Source organism: Alosa pseudoharengus, unplaced genomic scaffold, assembly GCF_046254945.1.
Source record: "Alosa pseudoharengus isolate Yale_2024_CS ecotype anadromous, Long Island Sound unplaced genomic scaffold, YU_APseudo_1.1 YU_APseudo_1.1_scf_5, whole genome shotgun sequence".
NCBI lineage: Eukaryota > Metazoa > Chordata > Actinopteri > Clupeiformes > Clupeidae > Alosa > Alosa pseudoharengus.
Genome location: NW_027468837.1, coordinates 41182822 through 41206061, shown reverse-complemented (window position 1 = coordinate 41206061; position 23240 = coordinate 41182822). Strand labels below are relative to the sequence as shown.

The following is a 23240-nucleotide window of genomic DNA, read 5'->3' as shown; positions in this document are numbered from 1 at the left end:
TGGCCTTTGTATGTTATGTTGCACCATTTCATATCATTTGATGGGCTCGTAACACTAGATATCTCATCCTTTTCTCTCTCTCTCTCTCTACATATCTCATCCTTTTCTCTCTCTCTCTCTCTACATATCTCATCCTTTTCTCTCTCTCTCTCTCCATAGCTCATCCTTTTCTCTCTCTCTCTCTCTCCATAGCTCATCCTTTTCTCTCTTTCTCTCTCTCTACATATCTCATCCTTTCCTCTCTCTCTCTCTCTACATATCTCATCCTTTTCTCTCTCTCTCTCTCTACATATCTCATCCTTTTCTCTCTCTCTCTCTACATATCTCATCCTTTTCTCTCTCTCCATAGCTCATCCTTTTCTCTCTTTCTCTCTCTACATATCTCATCCTTCTCTCTCTCTCTCTCTCTCTCTCTCTCTACATCTCTCATCCTTCTCTACATCTCTCGTTCTCTCTCAATTAAATTCAATGAGCTGTTTTGGCATTATTGCATTGTACAATATTGCCAAAGCAATAACATCTCTACATATCTCTCTCTACATATCTCTCTCTAGATCTCTCGTTCTCTCTCTCTCTCTCTTTATCTCTCGTTCTTTCTCCCTTTATCTCTCATTCTCTCTCTCTCTCTCTCTCTTTGTCTCTTGTTCTCTCTCTCTCTCCCATCTCTACATCTGTAGGCTATGGTCACTGATTCTGTGTTTTGTCAGTGTTGTTCTAATGTTTCTATCTTTAATGTTATTTAAATATGGGGCTATACAGTAATTTCTGTTCAGGGTTCTGTAGATCTCTAGTTTGTCTTTTGTTTTTATTTATTCCTTCCAGAATTTAATGCATCCGATTTGTTTTGTCAATTTATTTTAGTATAGATTTGGGCATGTGACTTGGGTTGGTTATGTTATTTTTGTTTGCAATTTGGAATAAGGAGTCACGCGTGGGGAACCTCCCCAGCTCAGAGCGGCATGCTGGTTGGATAATGTTCTATGTACGCGTAAGATATCTGTAGGTGCAGATTTGTAGGTGAAGTAGCTCAATTGGGCCCTTATCCCTCTGTTTATGATCAAGCCCATGCAGGGGTCCCCAACTCTCACTGCCATACAGAGCAATTGGCTTGATAGTGGAGTCCATTGTCTTAAACTAGAGTTTAGTTGGTGGATTGAATTTATAAATCTGTTTTATAATTAAGAAATATGTCCTTCGTGCTTTGTCAGCCAGGTTTGTTGATGCCAGATTAAACCTTCCTGATGACGTTATTGTAAGTCCTCCAAATATGTGGTTGTCTCCTTCTAAACATATATAATCCAGTTCAGAACATAATCCAGTTCAGAACATATATAATCCAGTTCAGAACATATATAATCCAGTTCGGAACATATATAATCCAGTTCTGAATATATATAATCCAGTTCAGAACATAATCCAGTTCAGAACATATATAATCCAGTTCGGAACATATATAATCCAGTTCTGAATATATATAATCCAGTTCAGAACATAATCCAGTTCAGAACATATATAATCCAGTTCAGAACATATATAATCCAGTTCAGAACATAATCCAGTTCAGAACATATATAATCCAGTTCAGAACATATATATAATCCAGTTCAGAACATAATCCAGTTCAGAACATATATAATCCAGTTCAGAACATATATATAATCCAGTTCAGAACATATATAATCCAGTTCTGAATATATATAATCCAGTTCAGAACATAATCCAGTTCAGAACATATATATAATCCATTAGCACTTGTAAAAAGACAGAATCAGAGAAGAAAGAAAAAGAAAGAAAAAGTATGAACAAAAAGTGTAAGCACTACAGTAGAAGAAACTACAATGATAGAAGTCTTCAGGAGAACCAGCTATAGACCAGCAATTAAATTAGCCTTTAGGCATCCTTTAAAATGATTAGTAGTAAAACATTTCAAGGCCAGATGTGACATTTTTTTCCATATTTTAGCACCCCTATAACGTATGGAAAATTGAGCTTGACATGTTTTAAGTTGAGGAGGGTGAAAATAATTAGCTTGCCTCGTTACATATGAGTGAACCTGTGAATTAGTTTTAAAATAGCACTTAAAGTGCTCAGGAATCTTTCCATTACAATTATATATTTCATAAATAAAAACACAGGTTTGAAGTACATTAATATCATTCACAGTAAGGATTTTCAATTCTTTAAATAACGGAGTAGATGCAGCACACCATTCAGAACAGGTTGCAATTCTAACAAAACGCTTTTGAATGACCAGTCATTTCTTAATAGTGGAAGGAAAAGTACTTGCCCACACTAAATTACAATATGAAAGGTATGGATAAATTAAACTATAATAAAGAGTGAGGAGGCAATTTCTAGAGACAAGATGACTAACCCTCCTAATTATCCCAATTGATTTATTTACTTTTTTGCTAACACAGTCTACTTGGTTTCATTAACAATAACTCCCAAGAATCTGGTTGATGAAACTTGCGGTATCTCTGTAGACTCAATTTTAATTTTACATATGTCATTAGGGTATAATTTTTTACCTCCAAAAATGATGAAATTAGATTTTTTAAGATTTAAAGATAGTTTATTTAATTTGAACCAAGTGGCATATGCAGATAAGCCAGCATTTGCCTCTTTCATTAAAACACTGAAATTTGAATGTGAAAGAATCAAGGTAGTGTCATCTGCAAACATCTGCAAGTTCTGGCATCTCCACAGAGAACTGGTCATTTGGCTTGGAACTCCAATATTTCATTTTGGAGATTTTGAAATGCCAGTTCATCATAGTTTGGGGAATTTAGGGGTAGCATGTATATGGCACACAAGTATAAAGCTTTGTCATTTGTTTCAGATGAGCTGCTCATTATGTTTAGTCAAATGTGTGATTTCCCTTGTTAATTGGCTGTATGTGATGAGCTAGGGCCTCATCATATTATATGGTGTCATTATGATGCCTCCTGATGCACGGCCATTCTTTGCTTTGGACTCTTTAAGGTGTGTGTGTGTGTGTGTGCGGGGGGGGGGGGGGGGGTGATCAGTTCTTTGTAGTTACAAAGGCAACCTGTCCTGAAATCATAATATCAACATTTTTTAATTGAAGATTGGAAAATAGTGTCTAATGTCTAGGGTCTTATGTCCCCATCTCTCTCCATCCATCTCTCTCCATCTCTCTCTATATATCTCTCTCCATCTCTCTCTCCATCTCTATCTCTCCCCGTCTCTCTCTCCATCTCTCTCTCTCTCCATCTCTCCCTCTCTCTCTCCCCGTCTCTCTCTCCATCTCTCTCTCTCCATCTCTCTCTCTCCATCTCTCCCTCTCTCCATCTCTCTCTCTCTCTCCATCTCTCTCTCCCTCTCTCTCTCCATCTCTCTCTCCCTCTCTCTCCATCTCTCTCTCTCCCCGTCTCTCTCTCCATCTCTCCCTCTCTCCATCTCTCTCTCTCCATCTCTCTCTCTCCATCTCTCTCAATCTCTCTCTCTCTCCATCTCTCTCTCCATCTCTCTCTCGCTCCATCTCTCTCTCTCTCCATCTCTCTCTCAATCTCTCTCTCTCTCCATCTCTCTCTCTCTCTCCATCTCTCTCTCTCTCCATCTCTCTCTCCATCTCCATCTCTCTCTCCATCTCTCCCTCTCTCCATCTCTCTCTCTCTCTCTCTCTCTCCATCTCTCCATCTCTCTCTCTCTCTCTCCATCTCTCTCTCTCCATCTCTCTCTCCATCTCTCTCTATCTCTCTCTCTCCATCTCTCTCTCCATCTCTCTCTCTCCATCTCTCTCTCCATCTCTCCCTCTCTCCATCTCTCTCTCTCTCTCTCCATCTCTCTCTCCCTCTCTCCATCTCTCTCTCTCTCTCTCCATCTCTCTCTCTCTCTCTCTCTCCATCTCTCTCTCTCTCCATCTCTCTCTCTCTCCATCTCCATCTCCATCTCTATCTCCATCTCTGTCTGGCTCTGAGGTCCTGTAGCTCATTAGCTGTAGAACTGCTTTGATTACTCATACACACCTCAGCCTCCTGACAACAGTCTGCCGCCACACACACACACACACACACACACACACACACACACACACACACACACACAGACAGACAGACACATACACACACACACACACAGACAGACACATACACACACACACACACAAACACTCAGTCCGCCACACAAACACACACAGTTGAGGAGTATGTGTGCGTGCATGTGTACAAATCCCCCCCCAACACACACACACACACACTCATTCCACTACACACACGCAAACACACTCAGTCTGCCACATATACACACACACACACACGCACACGCGATGCTGTGCGGGCCATTGATCCACTGTGAGTGTCCTGCTTGTGAGATATGATTATTTGTAGTAGGCCAGACTATTGATTTTGCTTTTAAATACATTTCACACGCCTCTCATCTGTGTGTGGACCTGCGTCTCAATTCCTTGTGTGTGTGTGTGAGAGAGAGAGTGTGTGAGCCTGTGTGTCTAATCATCTCTCTCCACCCAGGTGTGTGTGTGTGTGAATGAGCGTGTGTGTCTAACCCCTCTCTCTCTCCCCCCAGGTGTGTGTGCGTGTGTGTGTGTGTGTGTGTGTGAGCGTGTGTGAGCGTGTGTGTGTGTGTGAGAGCGTGTGTGTGTGTGTGTGTGAGCGTGTGTCTAACCCCTCTCCCTCTCTCCCCCAGGTGTCCACCCATGCAGAGGCCGTGTCGCAGGTGTCCCAGGCGTTGCCTCTGCAGCAGGCTCCCCAGCCCCAGTACAGCATCCCAGAGAGAGACAAGCAGCTGCTCTTCTCCGACTTCGAAGATCTCAGTGCCTCCTTCCGCAGCCTGTACAAGTCTGTGTTTGAGCAGTCCTTCAGTCAGCAGGGTAAGTGTGTGTGTGTGTGTGTACTTCTGTGATGTGAGTGAGTTTGAGAGAATGTATGATGTGAATTTGTGTGAATGTGTGTGTGTGTGTGTGTGTAGCCATTCTGATGATGGGGCTCCAGCAATTTACATTCTAATTCCCTTTGTTGCTAATCTGATTGACTGACTACAAAAACCACTCGACACACAGGTTATAAGCACTACACACACACACACACACACACACACACACACACACACACACACACACACACACACACACACGCTCTTCCATAAAGAGGCCTCCCTCCATAACCTACTTCTCTCCTAGAATCCAGTGCATCGAGTGTCAACATTTTCAGTGTTCCTCTCGTGTGTGTGTGTGTGTGTGTGTGTGTGTGTGTGTGTGTGTGTGTGTGTGTGTGTGTGTGCGCGCGCGTGTGTGCGTGTGCGTGTGTGTTCCTGTACTTTAAGCTTTTGTCCGTGTTTCATTAGTTTTCCACTCCACTCCTCTTTCCCTCTCACTACAATAGTGTGTGTGTGTGTGTGTGTTGGAGCCCTCCTCAGTAGGGAGCGTCAGACAGTGAGCTAATTTGGCGGTGCTGCTAAAGCCTAACGAGGGTAACGAGGCTCATCAGTATGCGTGGGGGGCGGCGGCCTGCTAATTGCTTTCTGTAGCTCCCCGTGTGGACACTGGGCTTTCTGCACGATAAGAGTGCACCTCTGCCCTGCACCCCACACACACACACACTCACACACACACACACACACACACACTCACTCAGGTTGAGACAAGAGAGAGTGTGTGTGTGTGGGTGACTGAAAGGGCAGCCGCTGCCACAGCTAAAAGCACTGCAGTGGAGAGGTGGGCAGGGCCTGATGGATAGCAGGTGCACACACTCCACTTCACACACACACACACACACACACACTTCACTTCACAACTCACACACACACTCCACTTCACACACACACTTCACACACACACACACTTCACTTCACAACTCACACACACACACACACACACACTTCACTTCACAACTCACACACACACTCCACTTCACACACACACTTCACTTCACACACACACACACACTCCACTTCACAACTCACACACACACACTTCACTTCACACACACACACTCCACTTCACACACACACACACTTCACTTCACAACTCACACACACATACTTCACTTCACACACACACTTCACTTCACACACACACTTCACTTCACAACTCACACACACACACTTCACTTCACACACACACACACACACACTTCACTTCACACACACACACACACACTTCACTTCACAACTCACACACACACACACACACACTTCACTTCACACACACACTTCACTTCACAACTCACACACACACACTTCACTTCACACACACACACACACACTTCACTTCACACACACACACTTCACTTCACACACACACACTTCACTTCACACACACACACTTCACTTCACAACTCACACACACACACACACTTCACTTCACAACTCACACACACACACTTCACTTCACACACACACACACTTCACTTCACACACACACACTTCTCTTCACACACACACACACTTCTCTTCACACACACACACTTCACTTCACAACTCACACACACACACACACACTTCACTTCACAACTCACACACACACACACTTCACTTCACAACACACACACATACACACTTCTCTTCACAACTCACACACACACACACTTCACTTCACAACACACACACACACACACACTTCTCTTCACAACTCACACACACACACACTTCACTTCACAACTCACACACACACACTTCACTTCACAACTCACACACACACTTCACTTCACAACTCACACACTTCACTTCACAACTCACACACACACACACACACACACACTTCACTTCACAACTCACACACACACACACACACACATACACACACACACACACACACACACACTTCACTTCACAACTCACACACACACACACACACACACTTCACTTCACAACTCACACACACACATTTCACTTCACAACTCACACACACACACACTTCACTTCACTTCACAACTCACACACACACTTCACTTCACAACTCACACACACACACACACACTTCACTTCACAACTCACACACACACACACACACACTTCACTTCACAACTCACACACACACTTCACTTCACAACTCACACACACACACACACAGGTTACTTCACAACTCACACACACACACACACACTTCACTTCACAACTCACACACACACACACACTTCACTTCACAACTCACACACACACACTTCACTTCACACACACACACACACACTTCACTTCACACACACACACACACACTTCACAACTCACACACACACACACTTCACTTCACACACACACACTTCACTTCACACACACACACACACACTTCACTTCACACTTCACTTCACAACTCACACACACACACTTCACTTCACAACTCACACACACACACTTCACTTCACACACACACACACACACTTCACTTCACACACACACACTTCTCTTCACACACACACACACACACTTCACAACTCACACACACACACTTCTCTTCACACACACACACTTCACTTCACAACTCACACACACACACACACTTCACTTCACAACTCACACACACACACACTTCACTTCACAACACACACACACACACACTTCTCTTCACAACTCACACACACACACACACTTCACTTCACTACTCACACACTTCACTTCACAACTCACACACACACACACACTTCACTTCACAACTCACACACACACACACACACACACACACATACACACACACACACACACACACACACACACACTTCACTTCACAACTCACACACACACACACACATTTCACTTCACAACTCACACACACTTCACTTCACAACTCACACACACACTTCACTTCACAACTCACACACACACACACACACTTCACTTCACAACTCACACACACACACACACACACTTCACTTCACAACTCACACACACACTTCACTTCACAACTCACACACACACACACACAGGTTACTTCACAACTCACACACACACTTCACTTCACAACTCACACACACACACTTCACTTCACAACTCACACACACACACACACTTCACTTCACAACTCACACACACACACACACTTCACAACTCACACACACACACTTCACTTCACAACTCACACACACACACACACACACACACTTCACAACTCACACACACACACTTCACTTCACAACTCACTCACACACACACACTTCACTTCACAACTCACTCACACACACACACTTCACTTCACAACTCATACACACACACACACACACTTCACTTCACAACTCACACACACACACACACTTCACAACTCACACACTCACACACACACACACACACTTCACTTCACAACTCACACACACACACACTCACACACACACACACACACACACACTCTCTCAAACACACACACACACTCTTCCTGTCACTGTCCATTTATCTGTCTTATTCTGTTTTCTGTGTGTGTATATGTCTGTGTCTGAAGCTGCAGACCGTCGGATTTGCCTCTCCCTCATGCGCACACACACACACACTCACACACACACACACACACACACACACACACAGCCTCTCGACTAGAGGTATTCACACTTTGCTGTAGGTCATTAGGATGTCTTGAGGGTGAGATTTGATTGGCTGGTGATTAGTATCTGATTCCACACCGATTAGTCAGTGATTGGTGAGGAGTTTCTGATGAGTTACTAATGAGTTGATGATTGGTTGGGGATTAATTATTGATTTCTTATTGAGCGCCATCAGGAGCTTGATGTCTGTCGCCCCCTAGTGGAAGAGCATTATAGTGGCTAGTATGGATGTTGTCTGACTAACTGTGTGTGTGTGTGTCTGACCTTGTGTGTGTGTGTGTGTGTGTGTGTCTGACCTTGTGTGTTTTTGTACTGCCCCACAGGTCTGTCCCATGTGACGATATTTGTGTGTGTGTGTGAATTCCTCTGATCACACACCACTGTGGTGTGTATTGATAGGTATTCTTAACATGTAGAGTTAGTTATTAGATTACAGGATTGTGTGTGTGTGTGTGTAGCATTTTAGTTGTTGGACTGAAGGTGAGTGTATCTGTGTAGTATCCTCAGGGAGTTATGAGTGATTGTGTGTGTGTGTGTGTGTGTGTGTGTTTACGGTGGTGTAATCCATAGCATTAGTTTATAGGTGCAGAATTAACCAGGTGCGGAACACTCTTGTTAGCAAATGAAATAACTTTGCTTTGTGTGTGTGCGTGTGTGCGTGTGTCTTTTCTCCCGCAGGTTTGATGGGCATGCCCTCGGATTCGTCCGCACAGCAGACACACACTTCGTGTTCCTACCAGCACTCCCCAAGCAGCAGCACACACTCCCACACACACACTCACGCCCACACACACTCACACACACACAGCGGCCAGAACAACACCACCAACTCCCACCCCAACTCCATCCCCACCAGCGGAAGCCAAATGCCCCTGTCCCACTCTCCCCACCCTTCCCATGGGTCCCCTCACACACACACACACACACACCCGCAGCACCTGCCCCCCCACGCCCAGCACGGCGGGCACGCCACACACACACAGCACAGCCAGCACACACACACCCCGCACACACACGCACACACACACGCACACACACACGCACACACTGCCCTCTCGGCCCAACATGGGCAGCAGCACCAGCAACAGCTGGGACATCAGAGCCACGCCACGCAGCAGATGCCCTGCAGCAACGGTGAGCACATACACACACACACACACACACACACACACACATACACACACACACACACACACATATGAACAAACACACACACACACACACACACATATGAACAAATACACACACACACACACACACATATATAAACAAATACACACACACACACACACACACACATATGAACAAACACACACACACACATATGAACAAACACACACACACACATACACACACACATATGAACAAATACACAAACACACACATATGAACGAATACACACACACACACACACATGAACAAATACACACACACACACATATGAACGAATACACACACACACACACACATATGAACAAACACAAACACACACACACACCCACACACACACATATGAACAAACACACACACATGAACACACATGAACAAACACACACACACACACACACACACACACACACACACACACACACACACATATGAACAAACACACACACACACATACACACACACATATGAACAAATACACAAACACACACATATGAACGAATCCACACACACACACACATGAACAAATACACACACACACACACACACACATATGAACGAATACACACACACACACACACACATATGAACAAATACACACACACACACACACATATGAACGAATACACACACACACACACACATATGAACGAATACACACACACACATATGAACACATACTAACACACACACACACACATACATACATATGAATGAACACACACACACATACACATGAATTTCCCCTGGGGATCAATAAAGTATCTATCTATCTATCTGAACACATACTAACACACACCAGGGTTCCCACGGGTCCTTGAAAGTTTGTGAATCTGGAAAAATTTTCAAGGCCCTCAGAAGTGTTTGGAAATAGACATGAAGAGATACAGGTCCTTTGAATTTATTTTGTGCAAGAAGTTTTTTGGAAAAATGTTTTCCATACGATTCCCGCCACTATGCGTCTCCACCCTTTGGGCACCACGTTCGATTAGATTCAACTTTATTGTCATTTAGCAGATATATACTCTTTTGATCCCGTGAGGGAAATTTGGTATATATGTTGAGTATAAATATGTTGTGTGTATATATATATATATACTGTATATATATATATATATATATATATATATATATATATATATATATATATATATATATTGAGTATAAATAGACATTCTATATAGCTAATGTATATATACATGTAATATATATGTACAGTAAATTGCACAGGTTTATGGGCAGGCTATGGAATATAAAATATATATAAATATGTATATAAATATAATGTATAGTATGGGGTGTTAGCAGTGCAAGGTCATAGGTGAAACAGTGTAGGAGTAATGTAAACAGGTAAACAGTGCAATACAGTCAATGTAAACAGGTAAACAGTGCAATACAGTCAATGTAAACAGGTAAACAGTGCAATACAGTCAATGTAAACAGGTAAACAGTGCAGTAGTAAAAAGTAAACAGGTAAACTAATAACAGCTAAAGTGCAAATGCTAGACAGGAGGTGTAGTTTTGTTCAGCAGTGTTACAGCCTCTGGAAAGAAGCTGTACCTGAGCCTGCTGGTGTATGTGGGATTTTTGAAGTGGGAGGGACGCTACTTTAATGACGTCGTTGCAAAAACTGTCACACTCGCACTTCCACATCCAAAGTTACGTAAGGCCAAGACCAGATTGTGACCAGCTTTTGTGAACGTGAAACCGAATTCAGGAATCCATTCAGTGATTTGGAGCAGCTTCCAAATGCGATGTCGTCGCCCATGCTACACCTCTGTGTGTGTGTGCGATGTCGTCGCCCATGCTACACCTCTCCAGCAGATCGGAGATCTGAGTATCACACATGAGTTCCTTGAGTGGAGGGTACTGGACCTGGAAAGTCCTTGAAAAGTCTTTGAATTTGAAGTTAACCAAGGTGTGGGAATCCCGACACACGCATACACACTAATAATGTGCGGGTCGCTGCTATCTAGCCATTTTGACTCGACCCACCCACAACCCACAATGTTAGCTGGATATATTACGGGACAGCCCACGCAATATACACATACATACACACATGCACATACACACATGCACATACACACATGCACATACACACATGCACATACGCATACACACATACACACACACATACACACATGCACATACGCATACATACATACAAACACACACTCTCACACACACACACCATCAAAGCCACGCTGCTCAGCTGCATTGGTGAGCACACACACACACTTATAGATATACACGTATGTACACACATGCGCACACACACAAACAAGTCTAGAATTCTAGACTCTCGCACGCCGGTGGGTGTGTGTGACTGTATCTGAAAGGACCGCTCTAGTTGAAGTGTGTGTGTATAGCTGTACAGTGTGTGTGTGTGTGTGTGTGTGTGTGTGTGTGTGTGTGTGTGTGTGTGTGTGTGTGTGTGTGTGTGTGTGTGTGTGTGAGAGAGATTGTGCTGCTGAGGATGGACACTGCCACCAGAACAAAGAGAGAACAAAGCTAGAGAGAGCAGAGAGTGGGGGAGAGTGCCCTCTGCTGGGCTTTCCCCTACACTACAACTCTCACTAAATCCCCCACTCCCACTCAAATCAGCACTGATCTCCTCTCAGAGCCCTCTCTAATGACCTGTATATGTGTGTGTGTGTGTGTTAGCTGGACTCCTCAGTGACTGGTATCCCAGTCTGGATGCTCTGAAGGAGAGCTGTCGCATCGCCAGCAGCTACAACTGGGCCGATGTGGACCTGTCACCCTTCCAAGGTGAGCTGCCCCCCCCCCCCCCCCCCACAGGAGAGCTTAGAGTTCTTCCCACAGCCCCCCAGCGTCCCACAGGACACAAACACAATGTGTGTTTGTGCACGCATGTTTGTATGCGTGTGTTTGCGTGCGTGCGTGTGTATGTGTTGTGTGTGTGTGTGTGTCTTTGCACATGTGTGTGTGTGTGTGTCTGTACATGTGTGTGTGTGCATGTGTATATGTTGTGTTTTTGTGTCTTTGCACATGTGTGTGTGTGTGTGTCTTTGCACATGTGTGTGTGTATATGTTGTGTGTGTGTGTCTTTGCACATGTGTGTGTGTATATGTTGTGTTTGTGTGTCTTTGCACATGTGTGTGTGTGTGTGTATATGTTGTGTTTGTGTGTCTTTGCACATGTGTGTGTGTGTGTGTCTTTGCACATGTGTGTGTGTGTGTATGTTGTGTGTGTGTGTCTTTGCACATGTGTGTGTGTATATGTTGTGTTTGTGTGTCTTTGCACATGTGTGTGTGTGTGTGTGTGTATATGTTGTGTTTGTGTGTCTTTGCACATGTGTGTGTGTGTCTTTGCACATGTGTGTGTGTGTGTGTCTTTGCACATGTGTTTGTGTGTCTTTGTACATGTGTGTGTCAGAGTTTCCGCTAGACAAAAATGGTGCCGGTCAAAGTGACCGGCAGAGGTTTCGTTTTCCGGACATTTTGATGATATGCCGGTCAATTATCCTATTATCGCTTCTTAGTCAAATTGAGGAAAACTGGAGACAGGCTATGTAGCTTAAAGAATGACATAATCAGGCTGTATAGAATGCAACATGTTCATTAGCCTAACTTAAACATGCCTAACAAGATCTAGCCAGTATCTTTTCATGGACAGCAAGAGTCCGCTTCGTTCGTTGTTCTAAAAAGGTATACGTTGTTTGTTGCTGCTACCCACGTTATCTCCATTGGTGACTGTTTAACTTACACAGATGTGCACACACAAGAATGAGCGCTCACACCACTACCCCCTAATGCTATGCTTTTTTATTTGATAACAATAAATTAAGAAATGTTTCCTATTCTGGGAAATGTTTAGTTTCTTTTTCTTTTGGCCGCGGTTCAATGATAGCGTTTAATTGTGCCAGAAATTATCCGCGGACCAGCAATCTCCTCGTCGAGGAGGCCCTAACCCTGTAGATCATAGACAGAGAACGCATAGGCCTACTGTATGCTTTGGGTAAAGAACACTTTGCATGTCCAGTGTACACGGAGAATGACAGTGTCTTGGAGCGGCCGCATCCCCCGCAACTCCCAATGTCACTGATTCCGACAGATACGCCCGACACTTCTGCTTTTTATCTGGTGGTGGTGGAGTTGACCGGACATCTAAGGCTTCAGATGTTACCAATGTATCATCATCCATCACGTCTGGCCTCTGAAAAAACTTTTAAGGCTAATCTGCCTGGGCCTGGCCATGTTTAAACCGCCTCACATTTGTTTGTTGTCTAACTTGGACGTTTAAAGCGTGCGCTTCCTATTTGAAATGCTGCATAGGCTACGTGTTGTTTAATAGCTTACTTTTCAGACGGTAGAGCCTGTTTATTTAAAAACATAGCCAGAGGACGTATAATATAGGCTTACATATTAGGCTAAGGCTTATTCTCAAATTCAGATTGCGTCAGGGGACGGGATTAGCCAATTTTAATCGGACAATTTGACCGGAGAGATTTAATTTTGTCGGACATTTCATTTTTTTTCCGGCCAATGTCCGGTAATTACCGGACAACGGAAACCCTGGTGTGTGTGTGTCTTTGCACATGTGTGTCTTTGCACATGTGTTTGTGTGTCTTTGCACATGTGTGTGTGTGTGTGTGTGTGAGGCCTGTGTGGCGGAGCTGCAGTGCAGTGTCATTTGAAGGAGCTCTTCAGTTAGCGAGTGGAGGCTTGAAGTTTAATTAGCGTCTCAGCTGTGGCGTGGCTCAGCGGGTCAGCCGGCTCGTCCAATTAGCGTCTCAGCTGTGGCGTAGCTCAGCGGGTCAGCCGGCTCGTCCAATCACAGCGCTGCGTCTGCTGAGATATCACACCAAAGGTTACCGCCGTCATTAACTCCGCCCTCCGCTGCCACTTGCCATTTACCTGGAACAAGGAAGTGTGTAATCTCTCTGTGTTTGAAGTGTCTGTTGTTTTGGTCTGAGAAGTGTGTGTGTGTGTTTGTGTGTTTGTGTGTGTGTGTGTGTGATTTTATAATTTTTGTCTGATTAATATTCATGCTGATCAAGATTCCTGTTTGATTAAGTGTAGCCATGTATTGTAGTGCTGACAATATTTTGTGTGTGTGTGTGTGTGTGTGTGTGTGTGTGTGTGTGTGTGTGTGTGTGTGTGTGTGTGTGTGTGTGTGTGTGTGTGTGTGTGTGTGTGTGTGTGTGTGTGTGTGTGTGTGTGTGTGTGTGTGTGTGTGTGTGTGTGTGTGCGCGTGTGTGTGTGTGTGTGTGTGTGTGCGCAGGTCTGAAGGAGAGCATGCGCCAAGCGGAGCTGAATAACTGGTCTCTGGAGCCGACCCAGATTGCTGACCTCTGCTCCTCCATCAACCAGTTCTTCACCCGCACTGGCGTCATCCCACCACAGGGGGCAGTGCCGCCAGCAGTCTGCCACGGAGCCATGCACCCCAACAAACCCAGCCAGCACATCAACACAGGTCAGACACACACACACATACACACACACACACACACACACAGATGCACACACACACACACACAGACACAGACACAGACAGACAGATGCAAACACACACACACACACACAGACACACACACACAGACAGATGCAAACACACACACACACAGACAGACAGATGCAAACATACTCACACACACACACACACACACACTCACACACCAGGGTGTCCGCGGAGTTGTAAAAAGTATTAAAAGGTAGTAAATGAAATTAGCCAAATTTAAAGCCATTTAAAAGTATTAAAAAGTAATAAACGTCATCTGACGAGGTATTACATTTTCGAACCACTAACTATGATGTTTTCCATTTGTGTTAAGTGCAGGCCTATCTCCTAAAATTCGCGTGAATTTATTTATATTATATTAATTATATGTGCGAGTAGGACCTGAGCGATATGTCAGTGTGCGTTCGTGGTAAAAACTTTTAGCGCCCCCTCAAACTAGGCTATGCTCAAACTGGATTTACGGCTGGCTTACTGCCTAAACTTGTTGCCAAAAGTTCGCTACCATTGACGATGTCATGGGACATTTTATTTTTTCGGACATTTGGTTAGAGGACTTGTGGCTTAGGCTAGTTGGCAACAGCCAAGAGGCTTATTGCCACGTCTGTAAAAAGACAATAAATGCCTCTGGATGGGAGTGAATGCCGTCAGGTCACATGGAGTCTACCAGAGCCGTTTTCCACCGCTCTGGAGTCTACTAGCCAGCAAACAAGAATGGGCAGACGTAATCAGAGGTGGAAGACTGCCTGGCTCATCGGCCACGTAGGGCTACTGTCTCCACATAAATATGCGCCATTGAAGCTATCAGTATGTCTACGCTACCAGCTGTCATTGTCATCCAAAAAAGTAATCATTTGCGCCATCGCGTTTTCAATGACACAGGCTGTAAGTGCAGCAGACATAGCCTAAACTAGGCCTAGCCTACACACAGTATCACAATAACCCATTTTCAAATTAAAAGTCCCCATAAAGGCAGAAGGCCTTTTCATTCAAACAAATATATAATTAAATGAAAGGGGGGAAAAACAAGAATATAACATGTAAACATATGCACATGTTATAAGGGGTTATTTGCAATGAGCTACCCCTGCCTTGACTACAGAATAGAGGTTAAATATAGGCCTGACAATAAGATAAGGTTTAGGCTATACGATTTAACATTTTCTACCCTCAGTAAATGTCATGTTAAGGTTAGTTTAACAGGTGTTACCTTTACATTATTCAAAGCGTGCTCAGGAGCTATAGGGTTACTCCCTTGATGTAGTATGTGATGAGATCAAAGTAACTTGCTTAAAATTAGTTGAATATAAGAACCTGTGTAGGTTTATATAGGCTGTATTGTAATGTATTGTATTAGTTTCCACAAAATTCCCCAGAAGTCACCATTTAAGGGGTTATTTTTCAAATTTTTTGTCACAGGGAGCATGCAGGCCCAAAAGTATTTTATCACATGGGGCCCACATTCTCCAGCAGCACCCAATTAATAATTAGTATTTTTGTAAAATGTGACAGCCTATTTTTGAATGTGATACCTTGACTGGCAAATTAGACAGCAATGGTGTGTGTGTGTACTGCGTATGGTCGTGGGCCTTTTTAGAAGTAAACCTTTTCTGATTTTCATTTGTCATTTTGTCTTGATTGAGAGAGAATGATAGTGAAAGAACGTGTAGTGCTGGAGAAGTGGTGTGTGCTCTTCCGACACATAACAATGAAATCACTTTTTATCTTGGGTTAGGATTAAATTGTGCTCTTCCTACACATAACAATGAAATCACTTTTTATCTTGGGTTAGGATTAAATAACAAATAATTGTGTATAGGCCAGTGTTTTTATTGAAGCAAAAAAGGAACAAAGTATCCAGTAACTGTAATAATTGATACTTGATTTGAATTGTAAGCATTGCTACACTTTCTTACTCAGAAAGTTAAGTAACCAATATGACAGTAATCTGTTACTTTATAATTAGTTACCCCCAACACTGAATTTTGAAAGGTTGCCGCTAGTTGCAGCTCGAAGTCGTGTTGGTATTAAACAATATTGTGAAGGTATTAAAAAAGGTATTAAAAGGTATTAAATTCAACTTAAGAATTTCTGTATATACCCTGCACACACACAGACAGACACACTTCTTTTTTAATGGAGCCATGCCATATACTTTTCAATAATTGATAAATTAATAAATATTACATGCACATTTGGCTTCACTCTGATTGACCAACAGAGTTAGTGTAGTGAGTTAGTGTGTTAGTATAGTGTGTTAGTATAGTGAGTTAGTATAGTGTGGTGAAGCCTCATTGCACTTTCCTGCTTTTCTGGTTAGACCCAAACTGCATTTTGTTGTCTCTGTACTTATACTCTGCACAATGACAACAAAGCTGAATGTAATCTAATCGTATCTAATCTACTCTAGAGTTAATGAGAGTGTAGTATTAATGTGATGATGTTAATGTGAGTGTGTGTGTGTGTGTGTGCGTGCGTGCGTGTGTGTGTGTGTGTGTGTGTGTTTGTGCGCGTACAGGAAACATGTACATGGACAGCAGACAGACCATGTCCTCCATGATGGGGCCTCCCGGCTATCCCCACATGCCCCCCATGAGCAGCGCAGGGCCCACCATGACCCCCCACGGTGAGTGTGTGTGTGTGTGTGTGTGTGTGTGTGTGTGTGTGTGTGTGTGTGCAGGGCCCACCATGACCCCCCACGGTGAGTGTGTGTGTGTGTGTGTGTGTGTGAGTGTGTGTGTGTGCAGGGCCCACCATGACCCCCCACGGTGAGTGTGTGTGTGTGTGTGTGTGTGTGTGTGTGTGTGTGTGTGTGTGTGTGTGTGTGTGTGCAGGGCCCACCATGACCCCCCACGGTGAGTGTGTGTGTGTGTGTGTGTGTGTGTGTGTGTGTGTGTGTGTGTGTGTGTGTGTGTGTGTGTGCAGGGCCCACCATGACCCCCCACGGTGAGTGTGTGTGTGTGTGCGTGTGTGTGTGTGTGTGTGTGTGTGTGTGTGTGTGCAGGGCCCACCATGACCCCCCACGGAGAGTGTGTGTGTGTGTGTGAGAGAGTGTGTGTGTGTGTGCAGGGCCCACCATGACCCCCCACGGTGAGTGTGTGTGTGTGTGCGTGTGAGTGTGTGTGCGCAGGGCCCACCTTGACCCACCACACTGTGTGTGTGTGTGTGTGTGTGCTATCACTGCTCTCACACTGTCATGACTGTATATTTGCTCTAGGATGGGATAGCATGTGTGTTGACCATCAACGTCTTCTCCTCTCTCCTCCTCCTCCTCTTCTCTCCTCCTCCTCCTCCTCTTCTCTCCTCCTTTCTTCCCCCTCTCCTCTCTCCTCCTCCTCCTCCTCCTCTTCTCTCCTCCTCCTCCTCTTCTCTCCTCCTTTCTTCCCCCTCTCCTCTCTTCCTCCTCTCTCCTCCTCTTCTCTCCTCCTTTCTTCCCCCTCTCCTCTCTTCCTCCTCTCTCCTCCTCTTCTCTTCTCTCTCCTCCTCCTCCTCCTCCTCCTCTTCTCTCCTCCTTTCTTCCCCCTCTCCTCTCTTCCTCCTCTCTCCTCCTCCTCTTCCCCCTCTCCTCTCTTCCCTCTCTCCTCCTCCTCTTCTCTCCTCCTCTCCTCCCCCTCTCCTCTCTTCCTCCTCTCTCCTCCTCCTCTTCTCTCCTCCTTTCTTCCCCCATCCTCCTCCTCTTCTCTCCTCCTCTCCTCCTCCTCTTCTCTCCTCCTCCTCCCCCTCTCTTCCTCCTCTCCTCTCTTCCTCCTCTCCTCCTCAGGTCATCATCCCCAGATGAATCAGCAGCACATGATGCCTCCTGGAAACTTCCAGATGCGGCAGATGCCAGCCGACGATATCCAGGACGACTTCGACTGGGATTCCATCGTCTAAACTCTCCTCTTACTCTCACACACACACACACACACACACACACACACACAGCCCAGCGGAGCAGCCCAGGAGTGATGACTGATCTGCTGCCAGAGTGGAAGGACAACACAGGATGGACAGACAGAATGATAGATGGAGAGATGAACTGAAGGACTGGTGGAGGTTGGGACTTCTCCCCCCAAAAAAAGAAAGAAAAAAAGAAAAGGTGAAATACACCAACGGAGAGAAAGAACAGGAACTAGTGACTTGACTATCCCGGGGTTTTTATGAGAAAACAGAACTGAAAAAAAAAAAAAACGATGTTCCTTTGAAGACAATCACATTTACTAGCGGTTTGTTTAAGTGATGACTATGTCCTCCGTGTGCTCCGTGTCCTCCGTGGTCCGTCCTATAGCCTCCGCCCCCCAAACACCCGCCTCTTGTGTGCAGCTGTGCCCCAACACCCCAAACACCCGCCTCTTGTGTGCAGCTGTGCCCCAACACCCCCAAACACCCGCCTCTTGTGTGCAGCTGTGCCCCAACACCCCCACCCGCCTGGTGCTTCTTTCTGTCTCTCTCTCTCTCTCTCTCTCTCTCTCTCTCTCCCTCTGTCACACACACACACACACACACACACACACACACACTCCACATCGTCCCTCTTCCTGTCTCTTATCTCTCTCTCTCACACACACACACACACACACACACACACACTCCGCATCGTCCCTCTTCCTGTCTCTGCCTCCGCAGCCTGTCCCTCTGACTCCCTCTCACACACCCTCAGCCAGGTGACATCTCCACAAACACACACACATTCAAACACACTCATACATGCACACATACACACTCATTCACTCTCTCTGTCTCATAAGGTCTGTCTGATGTCAATCAGGATTGCCATGGGCTGTATAATTAGACATTATGGGTTGGTGTGTGTGTGTGTGTGTGTGTGTGTGTGTGTGTGTGTGTGTGTGTGTGTGTGTGTGTGTGTGTGTGTGTGTGAGCGGCACCAAGGTCTGCAATGGTAATCTGGATGTAGCCAAACTCTTCTCCCCTTTGCCCCCCCTGGGGGTATCCCCCTGCCCAATGCCCCTCCTGGGGGTATCCCCCTGCCCCTCCTGTGGGGTATCCCCCTGCCCAATGCCCCCCCTGCCCCCTGCCCCTCCTGGGGCTATCCCCCTGCCCCTCCTGTGGGGTATCCCCCTGCCCAATGCCCCCCCTGCCCAATGCCCCTCCTGGGGGTATCCCCCTGCCCCTCCTGTGGGGTATCCCCCTGCCCAATGCCCCCCCTGCCCCTCCTGCCCAATGCCCCTCCAACCCAAACCTACCAGATCAAGACTGGCCTGTAAAGCATCTGAAATCCAGCCAATCAATCATCATGATAAGTATTTGTGCCGTTCGCAATCAGTTCTGCCCTGCAGACCTGTAGTGTGTGTGTGTGTGTGTGTGTGTGTGTGTGTGTGTGTGTGTGTGTGTGTGTGTGTGTATGTGTGTGTGTGTGTGTGTGTGAGAGGGAGAGAGTGCAATATTATGCATGTAATGTTTGTACACCATACTGGAGTAATGATCAGAGTTGTCCCGTGATGAGCACAAAGCAATTTCACAGGGTTCCAAGGTGTGTGTGTGTGTGTGTGTTTCATATAGTATGATTTGCACAGGGGCAGGTTTGTGCTAATGGGCCAGAGACAATCAGAAGGTCTTTGTTGTGTTTGGGTTACTATGGTGATCTGGACAGTCAGACTCTAATCATGCACATCTCAAACTGGCAGGGTCACACACACACACACACACACACACACACTCCTGATCTTTTGTGTCACATTCATCCTGGTGGTTTCCTGACAATGTGCCCAGAACTAATCATGATACCCATCTAAGAGTTCCCTTGTGCTGATGATGTGTTAATGTGTGTGTGTGAGACTGAGAGAGTGTGTGTGTGTGTGCAGGTTTTCAGAGACGTTAGTGCCAAAGTGTAGAGCAGGGGTGTCAAACAAGGTCTGGGGGCCTCTGGGGTTTAATACACACCCCAGATCAGGCCCGTCAGCAGGTTTCCTGATGGTTTGTGCAGGAAGGGAAATTAGAAAGAAAAGATATTCGCGTCCAGTTGTCTTCAACAATTTGTAATTAGCCATTGCTGTGATAAATTGATTAAACATACAAAATCTACCAACTAAAAAGCATCCTCAGGAAGGAAGAGGCCAAAACCTGACATTGAAGTATTCCAAGGGCAGGATAGACAGCAGTAGATGATCTGTAGGCTACTGGTTTGCAGCAGGCTTGTGCAAAATTCCAGAATTGAATTGAAACTGGCTCTTAAATTCCAATTCAATTCTTGAATTTCACTTGCATTTCAATAGAAGTAGCAAACAGGAAGCAGAATTGTGCACAACCCTGGTTTGCGGGTGAGTAGAGGATCATCAAACACAACTCTGATGCCCATGCAGAAAAATGATCATGAAAATGACAATGACCACAGCCCCCCACGAGGTCTCATTCCAACAAATCCGGCCCGCTGCCTAGTAGGAGCAAATCTGGCCCGCTGCCTAGTAGAAGCTGACACCCCTGATGTAAAGTGTTGAAATCAGGAGATGCAAGTTTATGGTGCATTTGATTTGTACTAGCAAGTCATTTTCCTAACAATTGCTAACAAACTGTAGCATCTGGAAATGCATTCAACTTGGTACTTAGATGTGACGTCATTTCCTGTCACCAGTTACCACTTACGAGACAAATTATGAGTGAGCATCGTCTCAAAGCGCGTTAGAGAATCCGGTCCACCCCCCTGCACGCACAGCTGCAGCAGGAAGGAGAATCGGTCTCCATGTCTCCAATCAGAACCTCACACAGCTGCAGCAGGAAGGAGAATCGGTCTCCATGTCTCCAATCAGAACCTCACACAGCTCTGAGCTCAAAGCACTTAAGAGGGAATTTTACTAACCTAGAAGGGCACTTGGAGAATGCAGATCTCCGTCGAGGCCAAAGGCCACATATCACAATGTAATGAAACTAAATTCACCACACTGCCCCATTAGTCTAACTGGCACCAATGTTCGCTAAAGTGAAACTAAACTCACCAGTCCCACAACCTGAAACAGCCTGCTTGGCAGATATGAAAATAAAAGCACAATGTCTGCATCTTCACCAATCACCAATCAGAGAGGATCCAAAGCAGCTGGTGCCATGTGATTGGTCGAATGGCTCCGCTGATGGCAATGTGATTGGAGATACTTGGGGAAATTAACTTGCCTACTACTAGCCTCGATTAGCCAGAATAAGGCCGAGAAAGAGAAATGTCTGTATGATCAGTCAGTTGTGTGTGTGTGTCTGTGTTTAGTCCCTTTTCTGCGTGTGTATGAGAGCTTTTCTGTATCTTTATGTGTGCGAGATTTAACCGTCTCTGATGACAACTCATTTGTACTACCCGTGGAGATGTACCTGCCAGAGAGATTACTGTGGAGCCAGACCCAGGGGCAGCCAGACCGAGGGCCGATGTGATGGGGAGCCTGGACTGGGGTGGTCGTGAGGAGATTGCCCTGGCAACACTGTGGTTCTCAGAGGAGATTGCCCTGGCAACCCTGTGGTTCTCAGAGGAGATTGCCCTGGCAACACTGTGGTTCTCAGAGAAGATTGCCCTGGCAACACTGTGGTTCTCAAAGGAGATTGCCCTGGCAACACTGTGGTTCTCAAAGGAGATTGCCTTGGGAATGCCACGTTTCTTTGTGGAGACTGCCATAGTGGGGTTGGTCAAAGCAGGGTCCCAGGCAGTCATAGTGGTGTCGGAGGAGATTGCCCAGGTGTGGTGGTGTATGTCGGAGGAGATTGCCCAGGTGTGGTGGTGTAGGTCGGAGGAGATTGCCCAGGTGTGGTGGTGTGTGTCGGAGGCCTCTTTTCTTCAGTGTTGGTGTTGTGCTTACTGTAAATACGTGTCTCTACAGTCGTCCTCTTGTTCCTCTGGCCGTGGGGGGGGGGGGGGTGCAAACTCACACAAGGGGGAAGAGTACAGAGTATTTTGTTATTGTCGAGACCAGAGGGTGATGCCGTATGTATATATCTATATTGTATATATGTGATGAAAATGGCTTTTTGTGTGACACTACCTTTTACCTGTACGATGGTTCTGCATTCAGTGTTTCAGTGTTTCTATGATGTTTTTTTTTTTGTTTGTTTGGTTTTTTTTGTTTTTTTGCCGTTTTGACTTTGTCTTTGTCATCTCTGGTATCTGTTGTTTCCTCA

The 23240-nt window shown here is 45.3% G+C and overlaps 1 protein-coding gene across 1 annotated transcript in view; it reads left to right on the top strand.

The window, feature by feature from the left end:
- foxj3 (forkhead box J3) overlaps positions 1–19300 on the top strand; it is a 139052-nt gene extending 119752 nt beyond the window's left edge. Inside the window, exons 7-12 of the mRNA XM_076268077.1 lie at positions 4669–4852; positions 9183–9638; positions 12339–12443; positions 14919–15110; positions 17671–17778; positions 18913–19300. Of these exons, the coding sequence (XP_076124192.1) occupies positions 4669–4852; positions 9183–9638; positions 12339–12443; positions 14919–15110; positions 17671–17778; positions 18913–19025 (1158 nt within the window). The 3' untranslated portion in view covers positions 19026–19300. The remainder of the gene's footprint in view (positions 1–4668; positions 4853–9182; positions 9639–12338; positions 12444–14918; positions 15111–17670; positions 17779–18912) is intronic.
- Positions 19301–23240: the final 3940 nt, after the last annotated feature.